Genomic DNA, 25,932 nt, shown 5'->3' on the forward strand with positions numbered 1-25,932 from the left:
GATCCGATGCTGTATTGTAGGCTGGGTAAATTAAAGGGTTAAAAGGGTACCTTCCCCCACCCCCCACCCCAGCGTGCTCTACTTAACCGGCTCCTCTCCAGAGAGGAGCGAGCTAGGGAAAGTAGAAAAGCAGAGATCATCCACTTCCATTTTCTTTAAGTATTTATGTTATTTTCCACGCACAAAGCTATATTTGTGTTAAAACAGTGTTTCAGAAGTGCAGCCTTTTGAATAGTGGTCCAAATGTCTGATGCCATGAGATGGAAAACCAGTGCACATGATTGCTTCCTGGTGTCCCATCTGCGTCAATTAACACGGACAGTAGGACTGGTCTCATGACCCTGAACTCCCGGTTAGCGCAGACAAGGGGGCCTTCTCTGAACAAGCTGTCACTAAAACGGAATTCTCGGAAATAGCTTCCATGACTGATTAGTTTTGGCTGGCATTTCCTCTCAGTTGTGGACAGTTAGTGGGATTCTGGGACATTATGAATATGTGGTCATTTTAAATGCTCTAGCTTCCACCCAGAGGCCAAAAGAAAGTCTTCCTTCTGGCAGCCGCTCCACAGGCTTGGACACAAACGGCACGAAGCAAAAACTGCAGTATCTCATTCTAAGGTGTGTGGCACTTCCTAAGCCCAGGGGCTTCCGAGGTTGTTGTCGGATTGCTGTCATTCGGGGTTGCCTGAAGAGAGTGCAGGGATACATTTTGGGGTTCTAACAACATGGCTGCTGTGGGTTAGTCTGGTGACCCAGCTGTGGGTGCATGTCCAGGTGCAACATGGCTGATGGGCGCTGGCCGCTGCCACTAAGAATACCCCAAGCCCCAGGATCCCAATGGCTGCTCTTGTGTCGGGCATCTTTGCAGCTCGCTTGTGTCCTTAGGAGAGCTGCGGGTTTTGTTCAGCGGGTTGTGCGCAACCTGGCTGCTAAATCACATTTAGCATGACCAGTAATGTGGCGTGTTCCCTGTGAGCCTTCCCCATCGCACTTCCAAATCACATAGTCTAGCTTTTGCTGAAAACAGTCTAAAGGATTTCTTAGAGATTCAGGCAAAAAGATACAGAATGGAATAAAGGTTGGTCAGTTTTAGAGCACAAAGCAATAAGTGTTTTAAAGTGACAATTCAGTGGCAAATTGATTAAGAAACAGAACTAGCTAATGCAGCCTTCCTGCAGTTTCCTTGGTGCCTGTCTCAGGTCTTCCCTCTCTTTGGCAGAAACTTGCACCTTAGCACTGTCCCAGAGAAAAGACCTTGAAACCAGCTCCTTAGCTGCCTGTGTGAAGCCTTCCTGCTTCCTAGGAAGGTCGCTCTTAGCACAGTACTGAGTGGGGAAGACCCCAAATCTCCTTTCCAGTGGAGTCTGGCAGAATCTCTTGTGTTAATATGCTGACTAGCTCATAATCACTCATCTCCAGCTCTGAGGTGGATACTGGACGATTCCTTATTATTTAGGCACCTGCGCAGTTTGCTAGTCAATAGGCATGCTGTGTGGAGGTACTTGGCCTTGAGTTGCCCTCAGCCAGGCCATCTGAATCACTATGAGAAGAACAGAAGGAATTTGCAGAACGTGAGGCAGGGAAACTGCCCTTGGGAGAATGAGAGGCAGTGAAGGAAGCAGGGAGGAAGAGGTGGAAAGGAAGCTAAGTCTGGGGTCTTCCCCGTGGGATTCACTGTTATTTCTGTTGAGCTTCGATAGGAGATAGTGGTTGCTGATTTCCACCTTTGTTCAACTGGACCTAACATACTCTGAGAGAGCCAATGTGAGGTGGTGGTTAGACTGTTGGACTGGGGCTTGGAGGACCTAGGTTCTAGTCCCTGTTTGGTCATAAAGCTTATTGGTGAGTTTGGGGCAGTCGCAGACTATGAACCTAGCCTACCTCACAAGGTCATTATGAAAATAACACGGAGAAGAAGAGGAGGATTATGGGCTCCTTGAAGGCAACAGTGTGAGATTTAAATATAATGAGTGTCCCGGGATCTCTCTTTCCTCAGAAAGCCAAACCCTTGCAAGTTCCCACTGCATGGGAAAACAGGACAGCCTGACAATATAATCTGCTGATGACAGGCATGGTGAATAATTTTCTTACTGAGAAAGCCTCTATTTCCAGATAATACATCAATGAGAGTTGGTGATTTCCTATCTTTGTATTTAGGTGGCACAGAATCTTTAACAAGCAGATGATTAAACTATAGTTAAGTAAATGCAGCTTTGAGGGTGATATTCATAGAGCATTACCTGAATGGTTGCTTCCTTTTTCTTTTGCTGGATTTCTTCATTTGGAGAAAAGTCAAAGGCATTTCTCCTGAATCCAATCTTATAAATGGCACACAATCGTTCTTTCCTTGCCAAGACTTTATTTCACATGTGGCTGATGCCAATTTTCTTCTCACATATGTGAGATGCATTTGGCCAATGGTAAATTTTACATATATATATATATATAGGTTTTAAACTTTGGAGGGGAAGCACTTGCATTTAAAGGAAAAGTCTATTAAATAATCTTTCTCCTTCAGTAAACAATTAAGATTTTAAATCTTATGAGAGACTGCCAAGGAAATGACTTCTAAGATAGGAGAGTTCATGGTTATAAAGTATTTTCATTTTATTAGGCTGTTCTTGGAACAGTAAAGCATCATGTGATTATGCATCACAGTATGTGAATAAGCACCTCCAATGAGCCATATAAAAAAAATCTAAGCATCACAAATTCATTTTCAAAAGGTACGTGTTTATCATTTCCCGCTCATGGAAGGGAACAGAAAAGGTCTTATTCAAAATTGTCTGGTGGAACTCTTTTCCTTGCCTGGTCACAGCAGGGGACCTCATGGAATGGCTCTTAAGGTAATACTTTTATAACAAGTAATTGGGTTGCTGTTTGTAATTTTAAAAAATACTTACATAGCCTGTACAAAATGTAGAGCCTCATCAAACAAATGTATGCAAACTACATCAACGTTTTCTGTCAGGTATGGCGGTTCAGCTTAAACTTCATCTCTCAGAATTATTTCCTTAATACGGGAAAAGAAAACAGCAACACGATTGCATTGAAGATCTCCCAAAGCTGTCATGACCCACCCAAAGATTTATTTGCAGATTACAAAGACCTGCACAGTTTTTATTGCTTTAGTATGCTTACAAGTTTTTGTTCTCCTCTGTCAAGGTTTCAGCAGTGGCAGTCGATTAAATGTCATGGGTAACTTTAGGGAACTTTAGGCTGCATGAGTCTAGGACTTAGAGTGGATACAATTTTAAGACATCCATTAACAGTTGTTGTTTAAAAGAAGGGCACACAAGCAAACAAGAAACACGGACACACAGTAGCTTAAGGTGCAGTCCAGTAGGGATGCCTGTAACCTTCCAAATTCAGAGGGTTACAGACATCCTCTGCAGGGCAGAAGGGATGCAAGGTGAAGGTCACCTCCAGTCTGCAAGACAAGCTGCTCCTCCAAACAGGAAGGAAGGCCACCAGAATACCGCGTTTCATAGCAGCACCAGCCTTCCCCCTTCCCTGACCAAGACGCCACTCAGCAGTTTCTTGACAATGCCAAGAAACTGCTCTAGCCACAGCAGCGAGTGCTCTAGAAAAAAGTTGGGGGAGCCAATACCTCCCTTTTCTGGACTAGCTGGAGGCTCTGGAAATGTTGCAAAGATGGGAGACACTGAGAAGATTCAGCATTTAAAATCAAGAGCGTTACAGAGCTAAGAGGGGCATATTGTCCCCCTCCCCCTTTTGGTGGACTTTGTTCGGCTACTTTCCCCCTCTTTGATAATGCTCTTCAGTTGACAACTCAGAAGTTTGTTCTGGCAACTGTGTGCAAATTGGCCTATAGGTTATTTCACCAAGTCAGTTTCCTTCTATGTTGCCTGTTCCTTCTTAGGTCTCTGCTTGACAGCTAAAATATACAAGAAAATTAACCATCCATGCATGGATGGATGGATGGATGGATGGATGGATGGATGGCTTAGATAGATGGATCGTCCAGGTACATGAAAAAGACCTGGGGCTGATTTTATGGGTTCCAGACCAGTGACGCTTACTCCAGAGTGCTGCTTGGGCATTGGTAGAGGGAGAGTGGCAAAGGCATGACTGCCAACAGCATCAGCCTTTTTCACTGCTCTTGCCAAGCCACTCACAAACTAGTCCCCACAACCCACAACTAAATGGCTCGCCTGCGTTTGAATAGTGCAGCAACCCATCATGGCTCAGGCAACCCCTGGAATAAGCCAAGCGAGATCATGGTGGCTTGTTGCTGACAGATAAGCTGCTCTACAAGGTGGGTCTAAGGACAGCCCATTGTGGCTAATTGCCTGTGACACACCATGTCCTGCAAGCCCAGTTACATAGGCTGTCTTTCTACATGCTGCTGCTATTTTCGTTTGGATCATGACTAGAATATCCAAACAGCAGGAGTGTTGCTAGGTACTTAGAAGATTTTAGAGAGAGGCCTGTAGGACATATGTCTGCATAAAAATTGCATTTTTGAATTAAACCTATATGCAAATGTAAATATAATTAGTAGAATTCTTTTAAATTTCACAGGAGGCAAAGCCAGCCAGTAATTTCAGATAAAATAAATTCTCCAATTAATTTTCACCCTGTAACTTATCATTCCAAATCAGTGAGATAGATTTTTTCCCTAAGCTTATAGGCAATTATCCCTTCCTTCTCCACCTGCAATCCTCCTTGAAGATTGTTCCCTGCATAACAATTAAATCCCTTCCAGTTGCAGCAAAAGATGTGGGAGTTTGATACATAGATCAGGGACCCTAGGAAATATATCTGGCCCTGGGGTCCCATGAGCCAGGCCTAACAATGCCCCTGCCTCTCAGTAAAATTTATCTTACAAGTTAGACTCATACGTGAGAGTAGGAAGTTACCTCTTTTAAATGCCACCATTTGCATCATTAAATGGGATCATTCAAGCAAACTGTTGCCCACTCAGTACTGTTAGAAGATGCAGAGCAGGGCATAATATGCTTTGCCTGTTCACATCTATATAAGAAGGCTCGTACAGCAGAAGTTCAAGTTCTTCCGTTCCATCCAGAGGCACATCAACATTTTGAACAGCACAGAATAAGTACTTCTGTGTATTTTTTTTATATAGTACCTAGAATGAGACATTCAAGCAACGTTCCATCTGTATGTTTGAAGGATGCCTGGAGCTCATGTAATTGTTTCCTTTGCATCCTGCTTTCACTGGTAAAATCTAAAAAGTATATAGAAAAATGTACATAAAATCTGACACATAAAACCAATTTTATCTTAATTACTCAGAGAGGGTGGGAGGTCAGCATTTATAGCTGCTGATAGCACATACCTATAAAAATAGCTAAAAGGACCAAGAGATTGAAAAGCTTTCTGTAGAGCCACTTGATCATACATGCATTTTCTCCATTACGTCTAGCCAAATTATCCCTTACTGTGCATTTGCATTTCTATTTTCACTCTGGACTTTTTTGGATACCTCAGCTCTGGATTAAGCCTCACTTACCTTGCTTTCCATCCAGGCTCTTTTTCATTGTCTGCTGATGATTTTTTCAGCTGTACTCAAGGGTCAGAGGAAATGGAAATATATAGTTGGATGTTTTCCATATGCTGAAGATGGAGTAACTGATACTACTTCAAACATTGCTGTAATGAAACATTGCCTACATCTAGTCATGTTTCTGGGTTGTTATTTAGCCCTTTATTACTGTTTTAGTGTTCACATTTCAAGTTCGGATAGGTCTTGATTTCTGCTTATCCTCAGGTCCCATTAACTGCTATGCATGTTTATCATGAGTCTTCAGATTCTCAACAAATCATTGGGAAGTAGCATAACTAGACATCTGGTACCCTCGGGGCTCTTCTATATGAAAGGAGTCCATAATAACCAAGTGCTAAAACCCAAAAGTTTATTAATTCTTACAAGGGTTTAGTAAAAGTGGCTCACTTCAGCACCTCCTTTCTTGTATTTCTTAACAGCAGACCTTCTTTTTAGATACTTCTCTTTCCCTAGACTTCTGGGATCAGAAATCATCATGCTCTTGGCATGCCCACATTAGTCTTGATTGTAATCTCCCCTTCCTTCCCATCCACCTTTTCCAACTTTTAAGGTTCCTTTTCTTCCCCTGTTTTTAAGGAAGCTATGTTCCTTGCCTCTGAATTCCCAATACCTCTCCTGGCCCTAGTCTTTAAGCTTCAGCTGGCTACCTGGGGCCAACAACTTCCATCATTGGCGGACACTTGGAAATCATTAATCCAGTGCAGGGTCATCCCATCACAGATGTGTGCTGATTATGCAAGTTCTTTAAATATCCTTTACTTGTGGACTGCTCAGCAGTCTGTAACATTCCTATCAGGATTTTTAAAAGGTGCTATCTTGGAAGCATTTTGCAAGTGTTAGCTTGTGAGCAGAAAATTTTGTAAAGCTTTTTCTGTTGAAGACAGGATACGTTTGAAATATATGGTAGTTGAAAGCATTATTTAATAAGTTTGTAGAAGTTAACAAAGGTAAATAGACCACATCATGTTAAGCCTTTGTAACAGCAGTTCTGGTTTGCATCACTGGACGTGGTTAGTTGGTTGGACCTGCTCTAGTATCTAGGAGTTTGACCAAGGCTTATTGTACAGGTATCTTTCTACCAATTCCACCTGATATAGCAGATCTTACTTTTTCTTGGGAAATACAGCCAGAAACACTCAGCTTTGTAAGTTCAAGCACCTAGAACTGCTATACTTTATGTGTGGATGACCCTTATTGCTGTTATGATGAGCTTGGAGGGGTTGAAGGGTACCGTCTCACCCAAGTCCAAGAGAAAGAAAACCTCCAGTTTGCAATTAGTTGCAGGTCTCTGTTAAACCAAAAGCCTAGGGCATCTGGATGCTAACATGGCAATGTAGATACCCTAGCTGAGGGGTCCTCTCAAAGCCAAGTGCCTCCACTTAGGGGCCAAAACAATGAGGAATCCTCTAGAATCCATCTTAGAACTGGGGATGAGTGCTTATCAGTCAGTCAGCAGATTAAAATGAGATTCTTCTGACCTCTCAACCCTGAAAAGTGGAGAGGGACTGATGGAAATATACTCCACTAGAGAAGGAAGTTCATGGTCTTTCTGTCTTGGTAGTGCTGCTCTTTGAAATTCATCCAGAATAAGCAACAGAGGAAGCATAGGCCGCAGGGGAGATTGTGCCTAGGTTTTCCTCCTGTACGGGTGCCATCGTGTAGCTTTCCCCAGAGGAAAGAGAAAGGCTGACACAGACCACAGGAAAACGTCACGACAGACAATGAGGGTCTTCATGGAACCAGGCAGATGGCTTTATGTAAGGCTGTTCTAGAATGGCTGCATTTTCTGCTGGTCATTTGCTGCTCAATTGTCGCCTTAAAACCACTTAGGAATAGTGCTTACTACTCATGCATTTTTCTGTTCTGTATCTTTTGGCCTGAATTCATAGATTCATAGATCTTTTACCCTGTTTCACCAAAACCCAGAGTATGTGCTCTGGGAGTGCAATGGATCGTACCAACACTGTAGCATGCTGGCCATAGCTGTAACCCAACCCCTGGTGCATCCCAGAGGACTACGGAAGGCTATAAAGAATCGTAGTTCAGGAATCCCCACGGGGGACTAAGAGCACTTAAGGACTGAGGAGCCTGGGTTTGTTTTATTCTCCGTGGAAGATGCTGGTTCCAGTTTTGGAATTATTCTGCTGATCTGGGACCATAGCCAGGCCACCACTGCTCTCCTCAAATGCAGGCCACAGGGATCAAAATAGATGAATACCGAAATAGATCTGCCTTAAAGCAGAGAGACAATGGAGGTAGAGCTGGTTTCAACATACTAAGTGCACTAAATCATTTTCAAGCCACATTCCTGTGAATGAGTATGTAGGCAAATTTATGTAGTTCCGAAACTGAAGCTAAGCAGATCCAGCCCATAAACTGGTGTGGTAACTACTAAGAATTCTGTGCAAGCTTGAAGAAAAATACATAAGTTATAAATTTGTCCAGTGATTAAGAACTTCTGAGGAATCTTTGCTTTAAATTCCGTTGCTTTTCCATGTCGGATACTCTATGGCTGTAGGGCTATTTGGTTATGGCCCATTTTAGGCCTGACAGATGTATTTCCTGGAGGCCCATAGGGATCAACTTGGAACTGTTTAGAAAGGAGGTAAAGGCATGTTCATGTAAGCAGGTGTTCAAGGAATGTAATTTAAGGATGTTTCTACTTTTTGTGATACATTTATTAAACATGGGTATTTATTTTCATGGGCTCTATGCAGTTATATCTTTTTGAATGGATTGGAATGTGAATATATTTAGATTACATTAATAGTCTTGACATCTGGACTGACACAACTTAGGAGGGAGTAGTGGTCAGAGCGATCTCCCAAGAATGTGGTCTCTCTAGTCTTACTTTGGTACCAAAATATGGATGTTTATTAATGTGGATTTCCTTCATTCACATATTTCTTTTGGAAAATTGCTTCCTGTCAGATGGCTGAGGGGGCAGGATGCCAAGCCTAATAAGCAGTTAAGGGCACAGGCCTTTCAAGGTTGGCAGGAGCCTTCAGACTCAGAGACTTATGGCCGTCCAGTGCAGAGCAGGAAGAGCCATGGAAGTGATCGCTGCCTCCCTGTCCTTCCCTGCTGCATTTTTCCAGGCAGGCTTTTTCTAGAGTGTCTTGCTGGAGCATCTCAGAGGGTATGGGAAGGAAGCCGGAGCAGCCTCAGAAGACCCCATAGCCTGGAAGCTCCAGCCTCCTCCTGGCTCCCAGAATGTTGCTTGTCCAGTCTCAGGGAGCAGCCACTGTGGTTCTTCCATACTGCCTGTGGGGCGTCAGTGCTCCATCTCCCCGGGCCAAGGTGAGAGCGCCATCTGTGACCTGGGAGCTAGGAATCCAGACTATCCTATGCCCCAGCATTGCCCTGCAATGTCTAAGGACTGCAAGATTGTTCCCTGCAGAAAGAAGTAATGGAATTGAGGAAAATCTTATGCTGAAGTTGCCTTAGATACTGTACCTGTAAACACTGGACAGTTTTCAAGCTATGCTTTGAAAAACATACATGGAAAAACAAATCAGTAGTCAGGGCTGAAATACTGGCATTTTCCTGGCTTTTCTGTAAATTATACATTTTGATCAGTGGGAAGTAAGAGTAGCTAGTGACTAAATTACAACTAAATAGACAGGGGCATCTGCAGTTCTTTGGCACAGCACAATGTACTATCTTGTTGGAGTATGGAGGTGCAGCTTTCCTTATGAGATAGGATGCTTTTCCTAACAAAGGCTTCAGTACTAGAAGTCTCATAAGTTAAGAGCCCCTCGTTAATTTTACTTATATATTTATTTATTTGCTGAATTTCTATACCACCCAACAGCCAAAGTTCTCTGGGCAGTTATAATAACAGAATAGAACAGAACAGAATAGAATAGAATGAGAAGACCTAGTGTGTTCATATGCCCATATCAAGGGGTGCAGTGGTTTAAACCGCTGTGCTGCTGGGCTTGTTGATAGAAAGGTCGCCGGTTCGAATGTACACAACGGGGTGAGCTCCCGTTGCTCCGTCCCAGCTCCTGCCAACCTTGCAGTTCGAAAGCATGCAAATGCAAGTAGATAAAAAGGTACCACTTCGGTGGGCAGGTAACAGTGTTCCGTGCACTTCAGTGTTCAGTCATGCCGGCCACATGACCACGGAGACTGTCTGCGGACAAATGCTGGACCCCTCGGCTAGGAAACGGAAATGATCACCACCTCCTACAGTCAGGCATGACTGGACTTAATGTTAAGGGGAAACCTTTACCTTTACCTTTATGCCCATATCAAAATTGGAACAGAGATGCATGGAAGAATAGCAGATCACAGAATTTTCATGTGCTTATAAATTCTTTTGGTACATTGAGTTTTTATCCCTTTGTATTACCAGAGACTGTAATAATGATGTTTTTTAATAGGAATACCAAACACAAAGTTTCTAAACTAACCTCTTTTTCAAGCTCTGGGCAAGGAACACACCAGCCATATTTATTTGACTTGTTATTCCAGTTTATTTTTTTCATTTGTCTTAAATAAAAGGAAAGCTCAGAATCTGGAGATAGTTGTTCTTGCAAACTTCCTTTATACAGAGTTTCCTAATTAAATGTGTTGGATGTCATTGATATTTGGATCAGAAAGTCACATTTCCCCTGGCTTTTTTCCCTGCTCAAAGGAAAACCTTTCTCTGTTACATTTTATGAGTTCACACTGTTTGGCTTTCATTTTAATTAAATCAAATAGCCTTCCAGGCAGAGAATTTGATTTAATTTTGCATTGCAAACAGAAACAGTTTATACCTGCTCATTATTCCTCTTTTTATTAGTATCTTGTGTCTAATTCTGCCCATGGAAATAAACAAATTAGGAGAGGAAAAATTGTAAGAAGCAGGAGACACCCCAAAACAGCTTGATAAGAGTCAAGCAGACTCAGTGACCACAGAATAATGACTTGGGAAGGAGAGAAAAACCAGAAGGGAGGGCAGCATGAAATACCATATACTGGAAGACAACATGACTGGCAGGATGCATTAAGAAGAATACTCCATGCTGCAACATTTGATTGCAGGTCTAACTTACTGTATTACAATCACCAGTAAAGATCTGCTTTTTTATCTACCAAAGCTACTGCCTTTAAAATGGATGGAGGGTTTTTTACTACTACTATTATACTTAAACTATATTCTTCAGTAAGGTACAGTTATAAAAATTCTAATTAGCTGCCATTACATTTTAGATAATTTTATTGGTAACAAGTTTTACTATTTTTGTAATCATATTCTAATTAATCAAAAGAACTCTTAAGCTCCTGTTAGTTCCTGATCATGTTATCTGACTTAAATACACTGAAATGGTGCCTGTGGAATTGTACTGAATTGTGCTGTTTAAAGATTAACTGCTACCTTTATAGGCAATCTCCTAACAATGCTTATATTCTAGTGTATATAAGGAATCTATGCATAATAAGCCTTCATAGCACTGTAGTCAGGCTTGGTTTCGACTGCTGGGTTCCCTGAGCAGAGCAGTCCTATGGTCTCTAGTCAACATTTAAGGGAACAATCAGATTCTTTGGATTCCAAGCTCCAAGGCCAGAATAGAGGTCCGTCCTCAGATCTGGGGATCCATCTTTGAATTGCCTTTCTCCTGTCACAGCTACCGCTGAAGGGACCACACCAGCTGAGGTTGTAAGAGTGACCTGGGAGGAGTAAGAAGGCTTTCCAGGAGTGGTGGGAGGGGACTTGGGATTACCAGCATATAATCTAACCTAGCAGCACCCTAGCCTCATTCCTACCCTATCAGAAACACCTCATATAAACAGCCAGAACTGGCCATCTAGCTGATCTGCAGGGTAGGAGGAGCATGGAGGAAATATTGCCTTCATGCTGTTTACAGCCTGCACAGAACACCCATAATCTTCTGCATTCAGAGACTTACAGACATCTCCACTGGACAGTACTCAAAACTATGTTGGTTTTGATGGTCCCCTGAATTAAGTGTCCAGTATGGTGCACATGACTGTGTCGTGGTTGAGAGTATTTTTCAGCTATGTTTACATGCAGTTTACATGCATGTAACACATGGATATCAGGGTTACTCTCCAGTTGCATGTGCTCTTTCATATGTGTCATTTATTACTTTTGCACACGCCCCCCATAAAATGTGTGTTCGCTATATTCCTTTTATCTCAAGAGATTCTAACAATATAGTTTGTGACTTCATTAACTTATGGACTATGACTAGTATACCTATTAACATATGGTTTCTAGTCTCTGAGTATTTTGAGATGAGACTATAAGAAGAGTCAGTACTCTTGTCCAGAACTCTGTTCCAGCAGTAACCAATCAGATGACCTTTGGAAGCCCACACACAGGACATGAATGCACGATCCCTCCTGCTCTTGTTCCTAGCAGCTGCTAATGCTTCCGATCCAGGAGACTGCATAGAGCCATCACCACTAATACCTGTTGATAACCTTATCCCCGTTAATTACCCTAATCCACATTTAAGCTTTCCAAGTTGGTGGCCATCTCTGCATCTGTGATTAACACACACACATGGTTAGCTACGGAATGAATCACATAAATAATCTGCATGAGCTGGATTTCCTCTGACATATTTTTTTCTCATCAGAATCCATTAATCTTGTCGCTTCTGCCCCTCTGTGATTCTTGTGATTCTAACTATATTATACAGAATTTTTTTGTAAGATATAAATAATATCATTAAAGATTAAAAATGCATCCTTTTATCTTTCTGGAATCTCCCACTGCTCAGAATCATTGGATGAGGACAAATTCTCTGACAAATTTTATGGGAAAGGGAGATCACCCTATCCAACTTCTCCCCAGTGCACAATATTGTACACTTCTGCCATGTCCCTCTTTACTTGCTGTTTGTCGTGGGATTCCCAGATGGCAACCTTATTCTCTATTCCTTTGGGAGAGGCTCTTCTGCTTGGGTCATCAGGCTGGACCGAGCATCTCACTAGGTCTCTTCTGAAAGAAGGAGTATTTTTGTCCACTAGGCAGCAGGTCAGTTGGTAAGCTCCATGCTCACTTCATCCTAGCATTAGAAACCTTCTGTCTTTGCCTGCATGGAAGTTAGGGTGGAAGAGTGGCAACGCAGGTCCTCCCAGCTATCTCAGGCAGGCAGGTTGGCTGATCAGAACACAATAGGTCCAGATAGGTTTCTTCAGGGGCAGTTGAATTGCAGGTTCTTTTAAAGAAGCTGGAAACACTCCTGCTGTATGAGACATTTCCAGCCTTTTGGACACTGCTTCCCCCTTGCTAGATTTAATAAGCCATGAAGGACTTTCATTTTGTATGCTCACAACATAAAATATTAAACATTAATTACAGCTAAGGCTCTTGTGGAACTTTAACATGATTCAGCTGGAAATCTCTAGACAGACAATGAAACAAGTGCTGCCAGATCAGTGATTAGAAAAATCTGTGCCAGGGATAACTTTACAAACCTTATTTGTTATTAAACCCTAATTTCTATATTTTATTTGACGGTTTTCTCAATATCCTCTCCACCCAATGAGTGTTCAGGGTGATTCAGAACAAAACTGTACAACAAAAAGACAATTTATTCAACTAAAATGGAAAAAATAGATAAATTATGAGGAAACAGGAATCTCCTGAAATGAAACAGCAGTATTAATCATTCCATTCTCACAAGAATACTATGGGTTTTACAGATATCTAAAAGCCAGTAATGAAGAAGCCAACCTAACCAACTTGAGAATGAAGTTCTACATTCAGTTGCTGCTGTACAGACATTCTGTGTCATGATCAACCACTACCTCAACTTTCGCAAACCTGGTGCCTTCCAGGTGGTTGGACTTCAGCTCCAGTCAGACTCAAATAGAAACAGAGTGAGTCAGAAGGGGTTTCCTGGACCATCTAGTCTGACCTCCAGCTCCAGCTGGCTCTATTCATGACATGCCTACCATGTGCATGTCCAGCCTATCCGTAAACACCCTGACTGATGGGGCTTCAACCACCTCCCATGGAAGCCCTTTTCATTTTTTGCCAGTGCATTTGAAAATCTGTTCTATTGAATTGGGAACCTTCAAGGATGTCACAGGAGGTGGCACAGGGCATTGCAGGGGGAAAGAACTGGTGAAAGTCTCCTGTCCTGTTCTTGACAGTAAAGCCACCGCTAATCAAAGGCCTCTTTATAAACAAGGGTCTCCCTAAGGACAGTTAGGAATGACAACCATCCAATACTTGGTTTCTTTTAAATTTAAATAGATTGGGTTTGGGAATCTTGTCATGCATGTTGAAGGTTTCCACTGCTGGAATTGGAGAACTGCATCCTTTCTTCCACCTGGTCTTCCCGTCACACATCCCAAACTGGGAGACCCAGTGGAGGAGTCCTGGAGTGTGTGGGGGGAATTGTGGAAAAGAGAGGAAGATCCAGTCGTCGCATTCCACCAGTGGTATCCCTCTACGTACAGAATGGGATTTCTGGATCCAACCCACAGTACATTACAAATTTAAGTTCTTGGTTTGTTAACTTCTTGCATTATGAAGAACATCAATAACACCTCATTGTTTAATAGGCTGAACAATTTGCAGTGGCTGATTTATTACACAGTCAATAACACTTGAATCTGGATATTTTAAATAATATTAATTGAGCTCTAAAATGGACTTTCCATTCCCTGTGTCCCGGTTTTGGCAAGAACATAATTATTTCTGCTCCTGGATCTCCTCTGAAGATTGCACTGTGTGATCTAATATTGCCATCAGATGGAAGCGTACGTAGGCCTGGTGCCTCCAAGTGTGTCAAGCAACTCCCTGTTCCAGGAAACACCACCCACTATTGTTTCCAAGACCTTATGCACATTAGCTAATTGAATGGAAACACTGTGATGCAAGCTAGAATAATGTCACTGCACTGAAAGGAAACAGTTTCAAATTTGTAGGTTGAGAAAGTATTACAGGACAAATTATGAGAAATAAAGTCTGTAATAGGCTGCATTCTCCATAGTGTGCTGAGGAAATCCAGTTCTGTAGTTTATATCTGATCACCTAGGAACAACTTTGTCAGTCCTGAATCTGTGCTTGGTGGCAGACGTCTCCTAGATGAAGGCTAATAATGTAGCAGCGCTACAACCACTCCATGGTCTACAGATGCTCCTGAATCCATTTACCTTGCAGGATAAGCAGGTGGCGATGTTAAGTGCTTTTTCTCAGTCACTTCTGCTAAGTTAGCATGCTGTTGGCCCTAAACAATTATCAATGCCTGTCTATGCTGAAGGAATTGCCACTTTAGTACATTCTGTATGGGACTTCCCTGAAAGACTCTGAAGAAACTGAAAGTAGTGGTGGCTAATTATTGAGTGGCATAGGCAGGTGGAGCATGTACAGCCACATCTGGGGCCAATGCAGGGTACAGGTATTAATCTTACAAGTTCTTTATGACCTAGAGACATACTTATGTGAGGGAAGATCCTTAGTCTCCACCCCATGAAAACATTTACTGGCCAAGATAGTCATCATGGGTTCTACTTCACACTGCCCCGGTTTGGAAGATGAGGCTGTCTAGGGTTTGAAGGAGAGCCTTCCCAAGGACCCTGGCTTTAGGGAACACCGTGCAGATTTGTCTATATTGCATGTTACCTGCTTCGGTTTAAGAAACCACAAAAGACCCAACTCCTAAAGATGTTGGCTAGTTGGGACAGTTGTGGCCTGAGTATTTCAATATTTGTTGAATTGAATTTTATGTGTAAAAATTATTAGCTGCCTTGAGCACATTTGGAAAGCTGTGGCACAAATGCTTCGCATAAATTATAAGCTTTGAAAACTGGTGTAGTTAAGAATGCGAGGAATAAGCTTGGGAGTTCCTGACTGAAGTCTCACCTCAGCTGTTTACTTGCCTGGGGAATGTTCACAGGTCGTTTTCCCTTTTCCAGTCTCCTTCACAGTAATATGTTGACCTCCTGTTCAGAGCTTTTATATTAATGCATATTTGGACATTTGGAATGTACTCTATAAATGATACTTTTCTTTTTAAGCATTGAGCTAAATTCTGGTCTTACTATTACCATCTTACTAATTTCTGTCTTAACTATTGACACTAGAATTCTCTGATCTTAAACAGGAAGTAGTTCGCATAGCATGGACTGGTGCTGAAAATGGCGTAGGCTTTAGAGACACATCAAAGACTGTAAATTATCAAATTACATTTGTTTGATTTTGTTGTTATCTTTGTGACTCTCTATAAATCGTGTGTTCTTCTGAGCTGATTTCAAATCTTTGAAATTATATAACTCAATCTTGAATCGTATGTGTTTGTTGCTGTGTTCCATCAAGGTGTCTCTGATTTATGGCAACCCTGTAAATGAATGTCTTCCAAAATGTCCTGACCTTGTCAGCTCTAGTGAACTCAGGACTGTGGCTTCCTTTATGGCATCGATCCATCCCACAGTTGCACATTTTCTTCAACTTTCCCTCGCATGTATGTCATCTCCAGTGCCTCTTGCTTTCTCATAGTGCACCTGAAGTACGATAGCTTCAGTTTCATCTTGTTTACTTCACGGGTAAATTCTGCCTCGATTTGAGCTAACAGCTACTTGCTCATCTGTCAATCCAGTGTATTTGCAAAGTTCTCTTCTGGCACCATGTTTCCAACACATCAATTTTCTTTTTGTCAGCTTTCTTCACTGTCCAGCTTTCACACCCATTGGGAGTACAAACAGTGTGAATGATCTTGGCCTTGGTCTCCAGTATGTAATTTGAACTGAAGCATTTCTTGAAAGAAAAGCAGGTCTACAAGGTAGCATATTATCAGGATATGACTATTGCAATGCAGACTGCCAGCTCTTTTCATCCTTCAGGCAGAGAGAGCTAATAATTGTTGTGCTTAGAATGCTATGATCTCATCCAAGTTGAGGGAAATCAAAAGTTTGGCAAATTAAATCATACATCATTCATTCATAGAGATCTGAGAAGAAGAGATTATAAGTAAAGTACAAGTTTAATTCTCCATAAACATGTTCAAACAAGACTTTTAAGAATATTAAAAACTGCCAGCTGACCCACACCCACTAAAACATCTGCCAGGGCCAAGGAATACATGAAAACAAGTATATATGACATGTTCTTGTCACTCATTAACCTCTTTAATCTTCAGTTACTGTTAAGCTGCTTTCTGTTAATACATAATATGAATTATAATGCATTTATAATAGTAGGAATATGAAACTTTACATTTCACTGTTTCAAATGCAATAATTGAAATTATTGGCAGTATTGGAGGCTCAGATCAAGACTGAGGGAGTGGCGTCGAGCTGTCCTTGCGCCAGCTTCCTGTTCTGAAAGGATCCGTCCATGTACAGCTGCTATCTTTTGTTCCTTTTGGGATGAAGGGAAAGTATGCCATATGAATATAATTTAACTGTATGTTCAAGTTGGATTTGTATGCGTGCTTATACAGAAAAAAGTAAACATACATTTTCCCCATTAATTAATGGCAGTGATGCAGGGGAAACAGGAGAGAACAACCAAAGGACCGAGGGACCAGTTCTGTGAGCCTAAAGGAACCAAGATGAATTTCAAAAGCAGATTGTGATATGCCATAGGGGTATGCTGCTGTGATCCTGAGTTAATGCAAACCGCTTGCATGACCTATGCAGCTTCCTCCTTTCCTTGCAGTTGTGAGGAGAAGATGGCAAACATTCTCAATCCTTTCTGACTGAGCCATTGCATCCCGCAAGGGCAAATTGAGAGTCATTTGAACTATGGCTTTTTAGAACAAGCCGGGTTCAGATTGTGGCTTCTGATCCTTGCTTATTTTCTAATGATAGTTTGTCCTTGGACAGAACACCAAAGTGCAGTTATTGTGTGAACAATAGCAAGCTAGATGGATGCTTCCAATCTCCTGCACACAACTGCTCTAGAAAATGAAAAGGGAAGGGGGAGAACATAAGCCTGCAACTTACCACGGCTGCTTCACATGACTCCTTCCTCCTAGGTGAGGGTTTAGCCATGGCCAGGCTTCTGCGAACAAGTGCAACATTTAGGGAGGCAAATTAATATTTATGCTCAGAAATTGCTCAGAAATGCTCATATGAATGCTCTGCATGCCTCGGAGTGATACAGACTTGGTGAAACTTTAGGACAGTGTCCAGCACTGCTGCTCTATCTCTGTTATTTCTGGTGTGCTTGTGGGAGTCCTGGAAGCAAGGGCAAACACCCATTTCCAAAGCAGGGCAGCTCAGTGGAGCTCCCTTCTGCAAGACGCACTGACCTGCACCATTGTACAGACTGCACCAATCTGCTTGTTTCCTTTTGTGTCTGGAAATGCTGGGTTCTCGTTTCATGAGTGATGTGTTCCCCAAATGCAAAGGCAGAATTAGATATTTCCCTCCATGGTACGGTTGTAGCAGTTCTAGGAATTCTGGTTCCTGTGTCCTTGCTGAGCAGATCAGAAGAAGCTGTCCCAGCTGGTTCAGGGACTCTAGGATACGAGCAACCAGAGAGTGAGCGATCCGACAGAGTGAACAGGGAAAACAAATGAGTTTGGCAGCAGAGTTTTAATGGAAGAGGAAACAAAGGGGTGAGGGGTCTGGACTAGCCAGCAACAGTCTTTTCCAAGAAGCCGTGTGCTCCTGAGAGTTGCAACTGAAAGGGAGTGAACTGATTACTAGCAGCAGCTGTGTGGGTGAAGATCCTCATTCTGGTTCCTGATTCCCAGCTGAGCAGATCAGCAGAAGCTGCCTCAGCTGGTCCAGGGACTCTGGGATAAGCAGCCAAGCTCCCTGGGAGCAAGTGACCGGAGAGCAAGCAGGAGGTTGGCAGGGAAGGTCCCTAACTTTTTTTCTTTTTCCCCTTAGTTTTTGCCCCCTTTGTTTTCTTCCTTGTAACACACTCCCATTTACTGGTAGGACCGTTTTGTCAACCTTCAGGGAAGACAGGAGAAAGCACTGGTTGTTACACCAGGCCCTACAAGGGAGAATAAAAAAGGCAGAAGAAAGAATGGTCTGAGAAGAGTCCCCATTGGTGGTGACCTGAAACATTTGTACAATCTTTGTTTTCACGTGCAACAAGTGCAAGCTAGTAGCCCTGTTAGAAAAATGGTGAGAGCACTACAGCAGCAAGTGTCCACCCTCTAGGTGATAAAAGATGATGAAGAGCTTTTGGACAGAGTGATGAAACTGCCACAGCTAAGAGTTATACAGAAGCTAGAAGTGCAACAGCAAGCTGAGGCAGAGAAGAAGAAAACTCTGAGGGAAGGGAAAATGAGGAGGAAACTCCCTGGAAAAGAATGACAGTTAGGTGCAGGAGAACTAGAAGAAACAGCAGACACTCTGCGCCAGCAGAAGCAGTGGAACTATTGAACCACTTTCAGTTACGCAAGAATGAGATTGGAGGGCAGCCTGGCATGGAAGAACTACAAGTCATCCCATGCAACCCTGAACAAGAGGCCAAAGGTCAGCCAAGGACTGGCTTGCAAGAACAAGGAGAGAAGAGCGTTAGTTGTGGGAGACGCCCTGTTGCATGGGATGGAAACACATGTATGTCAGGAAGACCTGTGAACTCGGCAGGTATGCTGGCTCCCTGGAGAGCAGATTAGTGAGATTACAGAAAGACTCCCAAGGCTCATACAGCCCACTGACAACGTATCCCTTCCTTCTTATACATGTGGGAACAAATGACACTGCCAAGTGGAGCTTTGAAGAAATCACAGCAGACTTTGAAGCTTTAGGGAGGAAAGTCAAGAACTTTGGGGCTCGGATAGTTTTCTCTTCAGTCCTTCCAGTTCTTGGAAGACAAACAGATGGAAAGAAAAGTGGATGCCTGGCTATGAAGGTGGTGCTGACATGAGAAATTTGCATTCTGGGACAATGGAAGATCCAACACTTCCTGGAAGATCATCTGCTGGCAAAGGATGGGTTGCAGCTTACAAGGACTGGAAATGTGTGTTTGGCCACAGCATGAGGAAGTTTATCAGGAGAGCTTTAAAGTGAATCTTGCAGGGGAGGAAGAAGTACACCTGGGCGTAGCAACCAACAAAGGATTATGCAGCACAGAAGAGAAAGCAGCTCTAATACTGCCCAGTTATAGTCTTTCAAGAAATGTTGGGAAAAAAGCTTCAGTATAAAGCATATGGTTGAAAAATCCTAAAGTATGAACTGTTGTCCTATAGGCTGTGGTGTATAAATTTAAAAATGCATACATACATATACCTGAATTCTGAATACAGGAGGGTGAATACGACCTGATAAGTATAACTGAAATTTGTTGGGATGACTTCCATGACTGGCATTCAACAATTGAAGGGTATTATCTGTTCAAGAAGAACAGAAGGAACAGAAAGGGAGGTGGATATGTGACGATACTTATCGCTGCACAGAAGAACATGAGGAGCTTAGTAGCACGATTGAGAGCATCTGGATTAATATAAATGGAGCAAGGAATAAAAGGAGCACAGTGGTTGGAGTGTAGTACCAACCACCCGGTCAAGGAGAAGAGGAGGATGACACTTTTGAAAAGCAAATTGCCAGGGTCTGTTTGTTTATTTAAAGCATTTGTATCTCATCTATATCCATTGCAAGATCTCTAGACAGCTTATAGAGAATCAATACAGTATTCTTTCAAGGAGACAAGTTCTTGTTGTTCATGGGGAACTTCAATTTCCTTGATTTCTGTTGGGAGACAAATTATGCAAACATGATTCCTCCAAGAGATTCCTAACGTGTGTTGCTGATAATGGAAAGTGGAGGAAGGAACTAGAGGAACTGCTCTCCTTGCCTTGCTACTAATCAAGAAGGAAGATCTAGTGGATGAAGTGGCAGCTATGGTAACTCTGGAGGAAAGTGACCGTGCCGTAAGTGAATTCTTGATTCTAAAAGAAACAAAAGCCAAATGCAGCCAAATGTGTATCCTGGATTTCAGGAAAGCCCATTTTAATAAACTCAGAACGATGATAAGTCAAGTTCCATGGCAAGTGACTCTAATGAGAAAAGGAGCCCAAGATGGATGGGTGTCAGGAGTGAGGCAGCTTCAAGGTTCCATTTACTGACTGAGCACTGGAACAACAGCTCTGATAGTCGTAGGATTACTCCCTCAATCTGCTGCAGCTACCAGGACCCTCATGAGTACCACCTGAGAGCCCTGAGGGAAGTGTTGTATAAGAACAGTCTCTTCCTCTGAAAAGCTGCCTCAGCAATGAAGATGCTCTGACATGCTGTGGTCACCTCTTGGCTTCTGGTTGCCCCTGCCCTGATCCCGAGGTATCTTCTCCTGTTTGTATTGCTTCATCGGTTATTGACTCCAGGCCTGCCCTGACTACATTGTTGTATGGTGGCCTGTATCTTGCCTTGTGCTTCTTTTACTCTCAGCTCTGAATTGGAACTGCTTGACTTGCTTAAGGATTGTAGTGCAGACATGGGCTTAGTTGTCCAGGTCCCGGTACCCCAGTTATTCTGCTGCCCATGTCTCAGACTCTGACAGTGGGGATTCTTTTAAAAAGCAAATTCTAAAGGCATAATTTACAACAAGAAAAATGGATAGAAGACACCTGTGTAGCTTCACAAAAAGCTTAGAGATATCTGAAAACTGAAAAGGACATGTATGGGAAGTGGAAGGAAGATCAAGCTACAAATAAAGAATACAGCCAGGTAGAGCGGAATGGCAGATATGTCATTAGGAAGCAAAAGCTAGGAATGAACTGAGGTGAAGCAAAGGATGCTAAAAGCAACAAAAAGTCTTCTTCAAATATATCCAAAGTAGTGGTAAGAAATGGTGGGAGGAGGCAACTACTCCACATGAGAACAGATAACAAAAGGCAGAAGTGCTCAATTCCTACTTTGACTCTTTCTTGCAAAAGAAGATCTATGACCTTCCTGATGAAGGGGAAGTATTGGAGCACTGGACTGAGAACAACAAGCTGAAATGCAATAGGGACAATTGCCAAGTTCCATACCTAGGAAAAAGAAACCAAATGCATGATTACAGGGTAGGGAATACTTGACTCAACAATACTGCAAATGAGGAGGTTCTTGAAATTGTTCTAGATCACAGTATGAATATGAGCCAACAATATGGTGTAGCTGCAAAATGGGCAAATGCCATTTTCAGCTGCATTAGTAGAAGTATCTCTTTCAAATCCTGTGAAGTACTAGTTTCCCCTTACTCAGCATTGGTTAGACCTTCTCTGGAGTATTACATCTAGTTCTGGCTACCATTGTCTAAAAAAGATGCAGACGAACTGGAAAAGGTTTAGAGGAGGGTAACAAGGATGATCCAGGGACTGGAAACAGTGAAGAGGGATTGAAAGAACTGGGCATGTTTAGCTTCAAGAAAAGAAGACTGAGGGGGGAGATCTGATAGCTCTCTACAAGTACTTGAAAGGCTGTCACAAAGAGGAAGGACAGGATCTCTTCTCAATCATCCCAGAGTGCAGGACAGAGAATAATGGACTCAAGTTACAGGAAGCCAGCTGCCAGCTAGAGAGCAGAAAAAAATTACTATACTTCCACTGGTCTTTGCAAGCCTAGCCATAGGTTTGCTTTGTTGGTTCAGTGCTTCCATTAACAGCTGAAACAGAAGGAAATTTACAAAGTAGGGTGTCTCATTTTAGATAGCTGAATCTGTGTTCTTGACACTTGCAGATCAGAGAGTAAATGATAAAGTATCCTGATCTAAATTTCAACATTCACCAAATATCCAATTTGTACATATCATCATTTTTTAAAACATAGAGAATCCATGAATTGGATTGACTCAGTGAAGATCAGGTCAAGCTAGCAGGAGCAAATGGAACAAAAATTTTCACAACCAAACTGGAAAAATGGCACAATTCAAGATGTTATGGAGTATGTTAATATCAGCCTTGGTACATTGTGTTTTAAAGCCATTTTTAATACTAGATCAATGCTGCTTCTGTATACAGAAGGTAATGTCCTTCAAATCAAATCAGAAAATTTCTGATTTTGGTTATAGTATAAAACTTAGGGTGCAATCCTAATGTCTGCTGGACACTGTAGGCCTTTTTCTATCTAAACATAGATAGGATAGTGCCTTCTGTAAGTAAAGAAACAAGGAGAACAATGATTTCTATCCATGATGCAGCAAAATGCTACGTTTTCCCATCTGAAGGAAAGGCGTTCCCTCGCTGCGTAACTTCCTGTCTCAGGCTATACAGGAAGTGCCCTGGTTACATTGGCACTGGGCTGACTGAAAAAGGAGCCTGAAAACAGTGCTTCACCTTTTGACGATAGAATAATTGTGCTGAACTTGTTCTGTAATTACTGCCAAAGTAACAGTTACTAAATTTGGCTAAAATATAAAAAGGTAAAAAACAGTGTGTGATGAGATAAGGTTGTGCTTTGATTGGCTAAGAAAGTTTCTGTTCACACTTGTCTGGTACTTACTGCAGAGCTTTTCCTCGTTCTAGCCAAAAGCATTTTGTCATGTTGATACTGGCAGTGCAACTGCTCTGATTTTAAAACTGTATGAAAGGACTTCTTTTATCGTTTCTAATATGTAGCCTAAGGCCAAAACAGACATAGCAATATGAAAAGGCTGTGTTGAGAAGTAAATTCCCACTACCACAGCCTTTGGGAATATGACTTCAATAACGAACTCTGAAGCCATTCGTTATCATAATGACAACTGTTGATCTTCCTGTAATTGTTCAGCTGAGCTCCCACTGCTTGTCACCTAATTAGCCATCTGGCCATCTGTCCTTCCAGTATTTTATAAAAAAAGGAGGTAACACTCAAAATTTTCCTTAATATCTCATGATGTTCTTAGAAAAGTTCTAAAATCTGCAATTGTACCTTTATAAGTCAACTGGTAAATTGTTGTGCTGCCTTAGTGGAAAAATTTAGAATAAACAGGACATCAGTCTCTAATTATTCAAGGTTTAAAACCTTATACCTGAAACTTACTATCTTGGTTAAAGAGCAAATGTGGCTCCAGTAAACATTATCTAAATGATTCAGATAATAGAGCAGTCTTCTTTAAGCTGGTTCCCTACAATATGTTGGATTACACTCCTATCATCTCCATCCAAAGTCAGTTCTTGAGGATGCCAGGGTAGGATATGTATTACGATTTTCATTGCAAATCTAATTATTTCATTTCTATTCCAAAGACAACTGTTCTGGGGTTTTTTGAAAGACAGATTTCTTTCCATTAGAAATGGGTAACCTTGCAAGAAGTTTTACATTTGTATGAAAATATTCTTGTGCTGGTATAGTCCAGGTACCTCATCATGCTGAAATGCTGTCTCTAGTACATTAAGATTGAGTCATTCATGTCATCTATTCATTTCTGTGGGATGAATCTAGAAACTGTGTTGAAATGTAGACAGCTCAGTTTTACAGCTCGATTGAGTGGGCCCTAAAATATCTTGAAACTAGCTATAAAACCAGGAACCAAATTAGATGTCTGCCTAAATCTTTGTTTGCAAGTAAAATGAAATCTCAGGGGACCAGTTTATCCATGTTGTCAGGCTGGCACATGCAACTAAACTCTTATCGTCTTAATGTCACTTAAAATTGTATTTTTCTCTAAACGTTGGGTCCCTACATTAGAAACATGGAAGTAAAAACATTCACCTTGACTATGTGTTAAATTCCAGGAAGCAGGTATGTCGATAAGTTTTGTACTGACGTTCTTTTAATTTATCTAATTTATCTGTATTATGAACTTCTAAAAGAAGCCTCTACTGTACCTTGCCAAAAATATGATTAAAGGAAGTATTAGCAGTATCACACCTCCAGCATTTAGCTGACTTAGACAACCCCTTATTCAAAAGGTGTTGTGGTGTCCAATAAATACAAAACAAGAATTTGGTTAAATAAGCCATAAACTGATATCCATTTGATATTCAGTTATAGATGGCAATATTATAATCCATTGATTAGAGTGAATAGGACAATCTAATTCCCTATTTCATTCTTTCTTTAGATTGTGTTTATTATATTTATTCATCAATAATAAATATTTGTAACTTATGGATCATAGGTATTCTGCTGGGCCAACCCCAGACTCCTATAAATATTATGACTGCAAGTATTGTCATTCAACTATGGCAGGCAAATATCTGGCATACAAATTAAAATAGCAGAAACTCATATTCAGACCCCACTAATTGACCCAAAGTAAAAATCCACTTATCTGTGTAAGTCTGTTTAAATCTGGATTTTTCCATAAAAGTCAATTGAGCACTTAAAAATGGCTAAAAATGCAATTGACACAATATTATCTACCACATGTTCCTAGTAACCATAGCTGGGGGAGCAACATTTTCCATGTAACATCCAAAGAGCCTAATGGCAAATTTAGTAGAAATCATGTTGAAGATATAATGGAAGATCTGAAAAGTCAAAGCCTCCTTCCTGGATAAAGTATTGCATCCTCTTCAAAGATATTTGTGGCAGAGACAAAACATGCACACCTCAATCAATTGTGCAATGGAGAGTTAAAATGTAAAAAAATATTTGCCAGGTATGCTATCAATCTTAAATGAATTAAACTTACCCCATAATTGCAACTTTAGCATTGCCCATCTGTCTATATCCCATGAGTTCTCATTAGTCAATTAACCACTACAGATATATCCCAGGGGATAAGTATTTCCAAATAATTAATGAAATCTGACCACTGCAGAAGTTACCAGTTAGCTAATACGCTATCATTTCCAAAATCAGCATCAATTCAAACTTAAACCAGTTATTTGAAAAACCAGACAAATCACTATAAATAGTTGTCAAGTACATTGAAGTTGGGATAGATGCAATGTAGACAGCAAGAGATCATCCACATAAATAATAATTTTAAATTCTAAGCAGCACTAAGCCTGGATACTACCATCCTGTCTAATGGCACATCTCAGGGATTCCAAACATAAGTATCAATGGAAAAGGTGGACATTCCTGTCCAGTCCAAGTAAAAAAGAAAGAAATATTTTAAAATGTTAGTTAGAACTTGAGCCCTAGAGGTTAAATCTAAATTTTTGATCCATTTTATAAATTCGCCAAGAAAGTTAAATTTACTAAGTGCAGCAAAAATAATTTTCCAATTAATTTGGATGCATTTTTAGCATCCAAAGAAGCCATAGTAGTCCAGTCTTGTTCTTGTTCAAGAGTTTTAAACTGTTAAATAAACAACTGATCTAAGATTATCAGCTCCCTGTCCGTGCTAAATAAATTCCACCTAGTCTGGTTAAAGCAGTATTGTAATAACTTGGTGCAATCTATCAGCCCAAATTAATCAATAAAAAATAGCACAATAAGCATCCATATCCTCTTCTAATGTTTCATTATCTTTACAGTACAAGCCAGAATAAAACTTTAAATAAGTTTATCTGTGGCAGAGGTATGTAGCCTATCATTCTCATTTTAATAGAGAAAACATTTTTGCTTTTTGTCAATGTGCTAAAAGATTAGTAA

At 41.3% G+C, this 25,932-nt stretch overlaps 1 protein-coding gene across 6 annotated transcripts in view; it reads left to right on the plus strand.

Moving 5' to 3' along the window:
* Window positions 1-25,932, plus strand: part of ATG7 (autophagy related 7) — a 182,170-nt gene that overhangs the window by 97,569 nt on the left and 58,669 nt on the right. Inside the window, exon 18 of one of the 6 annotated variants that reach the window (XM_044451279.1) lies at window positions 13,219-13,359. The exons of the other annotated variants lie outside the window; for them this stretch is intronic. Within the exon in view, the coding sequence (XP_044307214.1) occupies window positions 13,219-13,236 (18 nt within the window). The 3' untranslated portion in view covers window positions 13,237-13,359. Of the gene's footprint in view, window positions 1-13,218; window positions 13,360-25,932 lie in introns of those variants that run through there. 6 annotated transcript variants of the gene reach the window in all.

This window comes from Varanus komodoensis, unplaced genomic scaffold (assembly GCF_004798865.1).
Source record: "Varanus komodoensis strain SLA01 unplaced genomic scaffold, ASM479886v1 scaffold6_2, whole genome shotgun sequence".
In the NCBI taxonomy this organism is placed as follows: domain Eukaryota; kingdom Metazoa; phylum Chordata; class Lepidosauria; order Squamata; family Varanidae; genus Varanus; species Varanus komodoensis.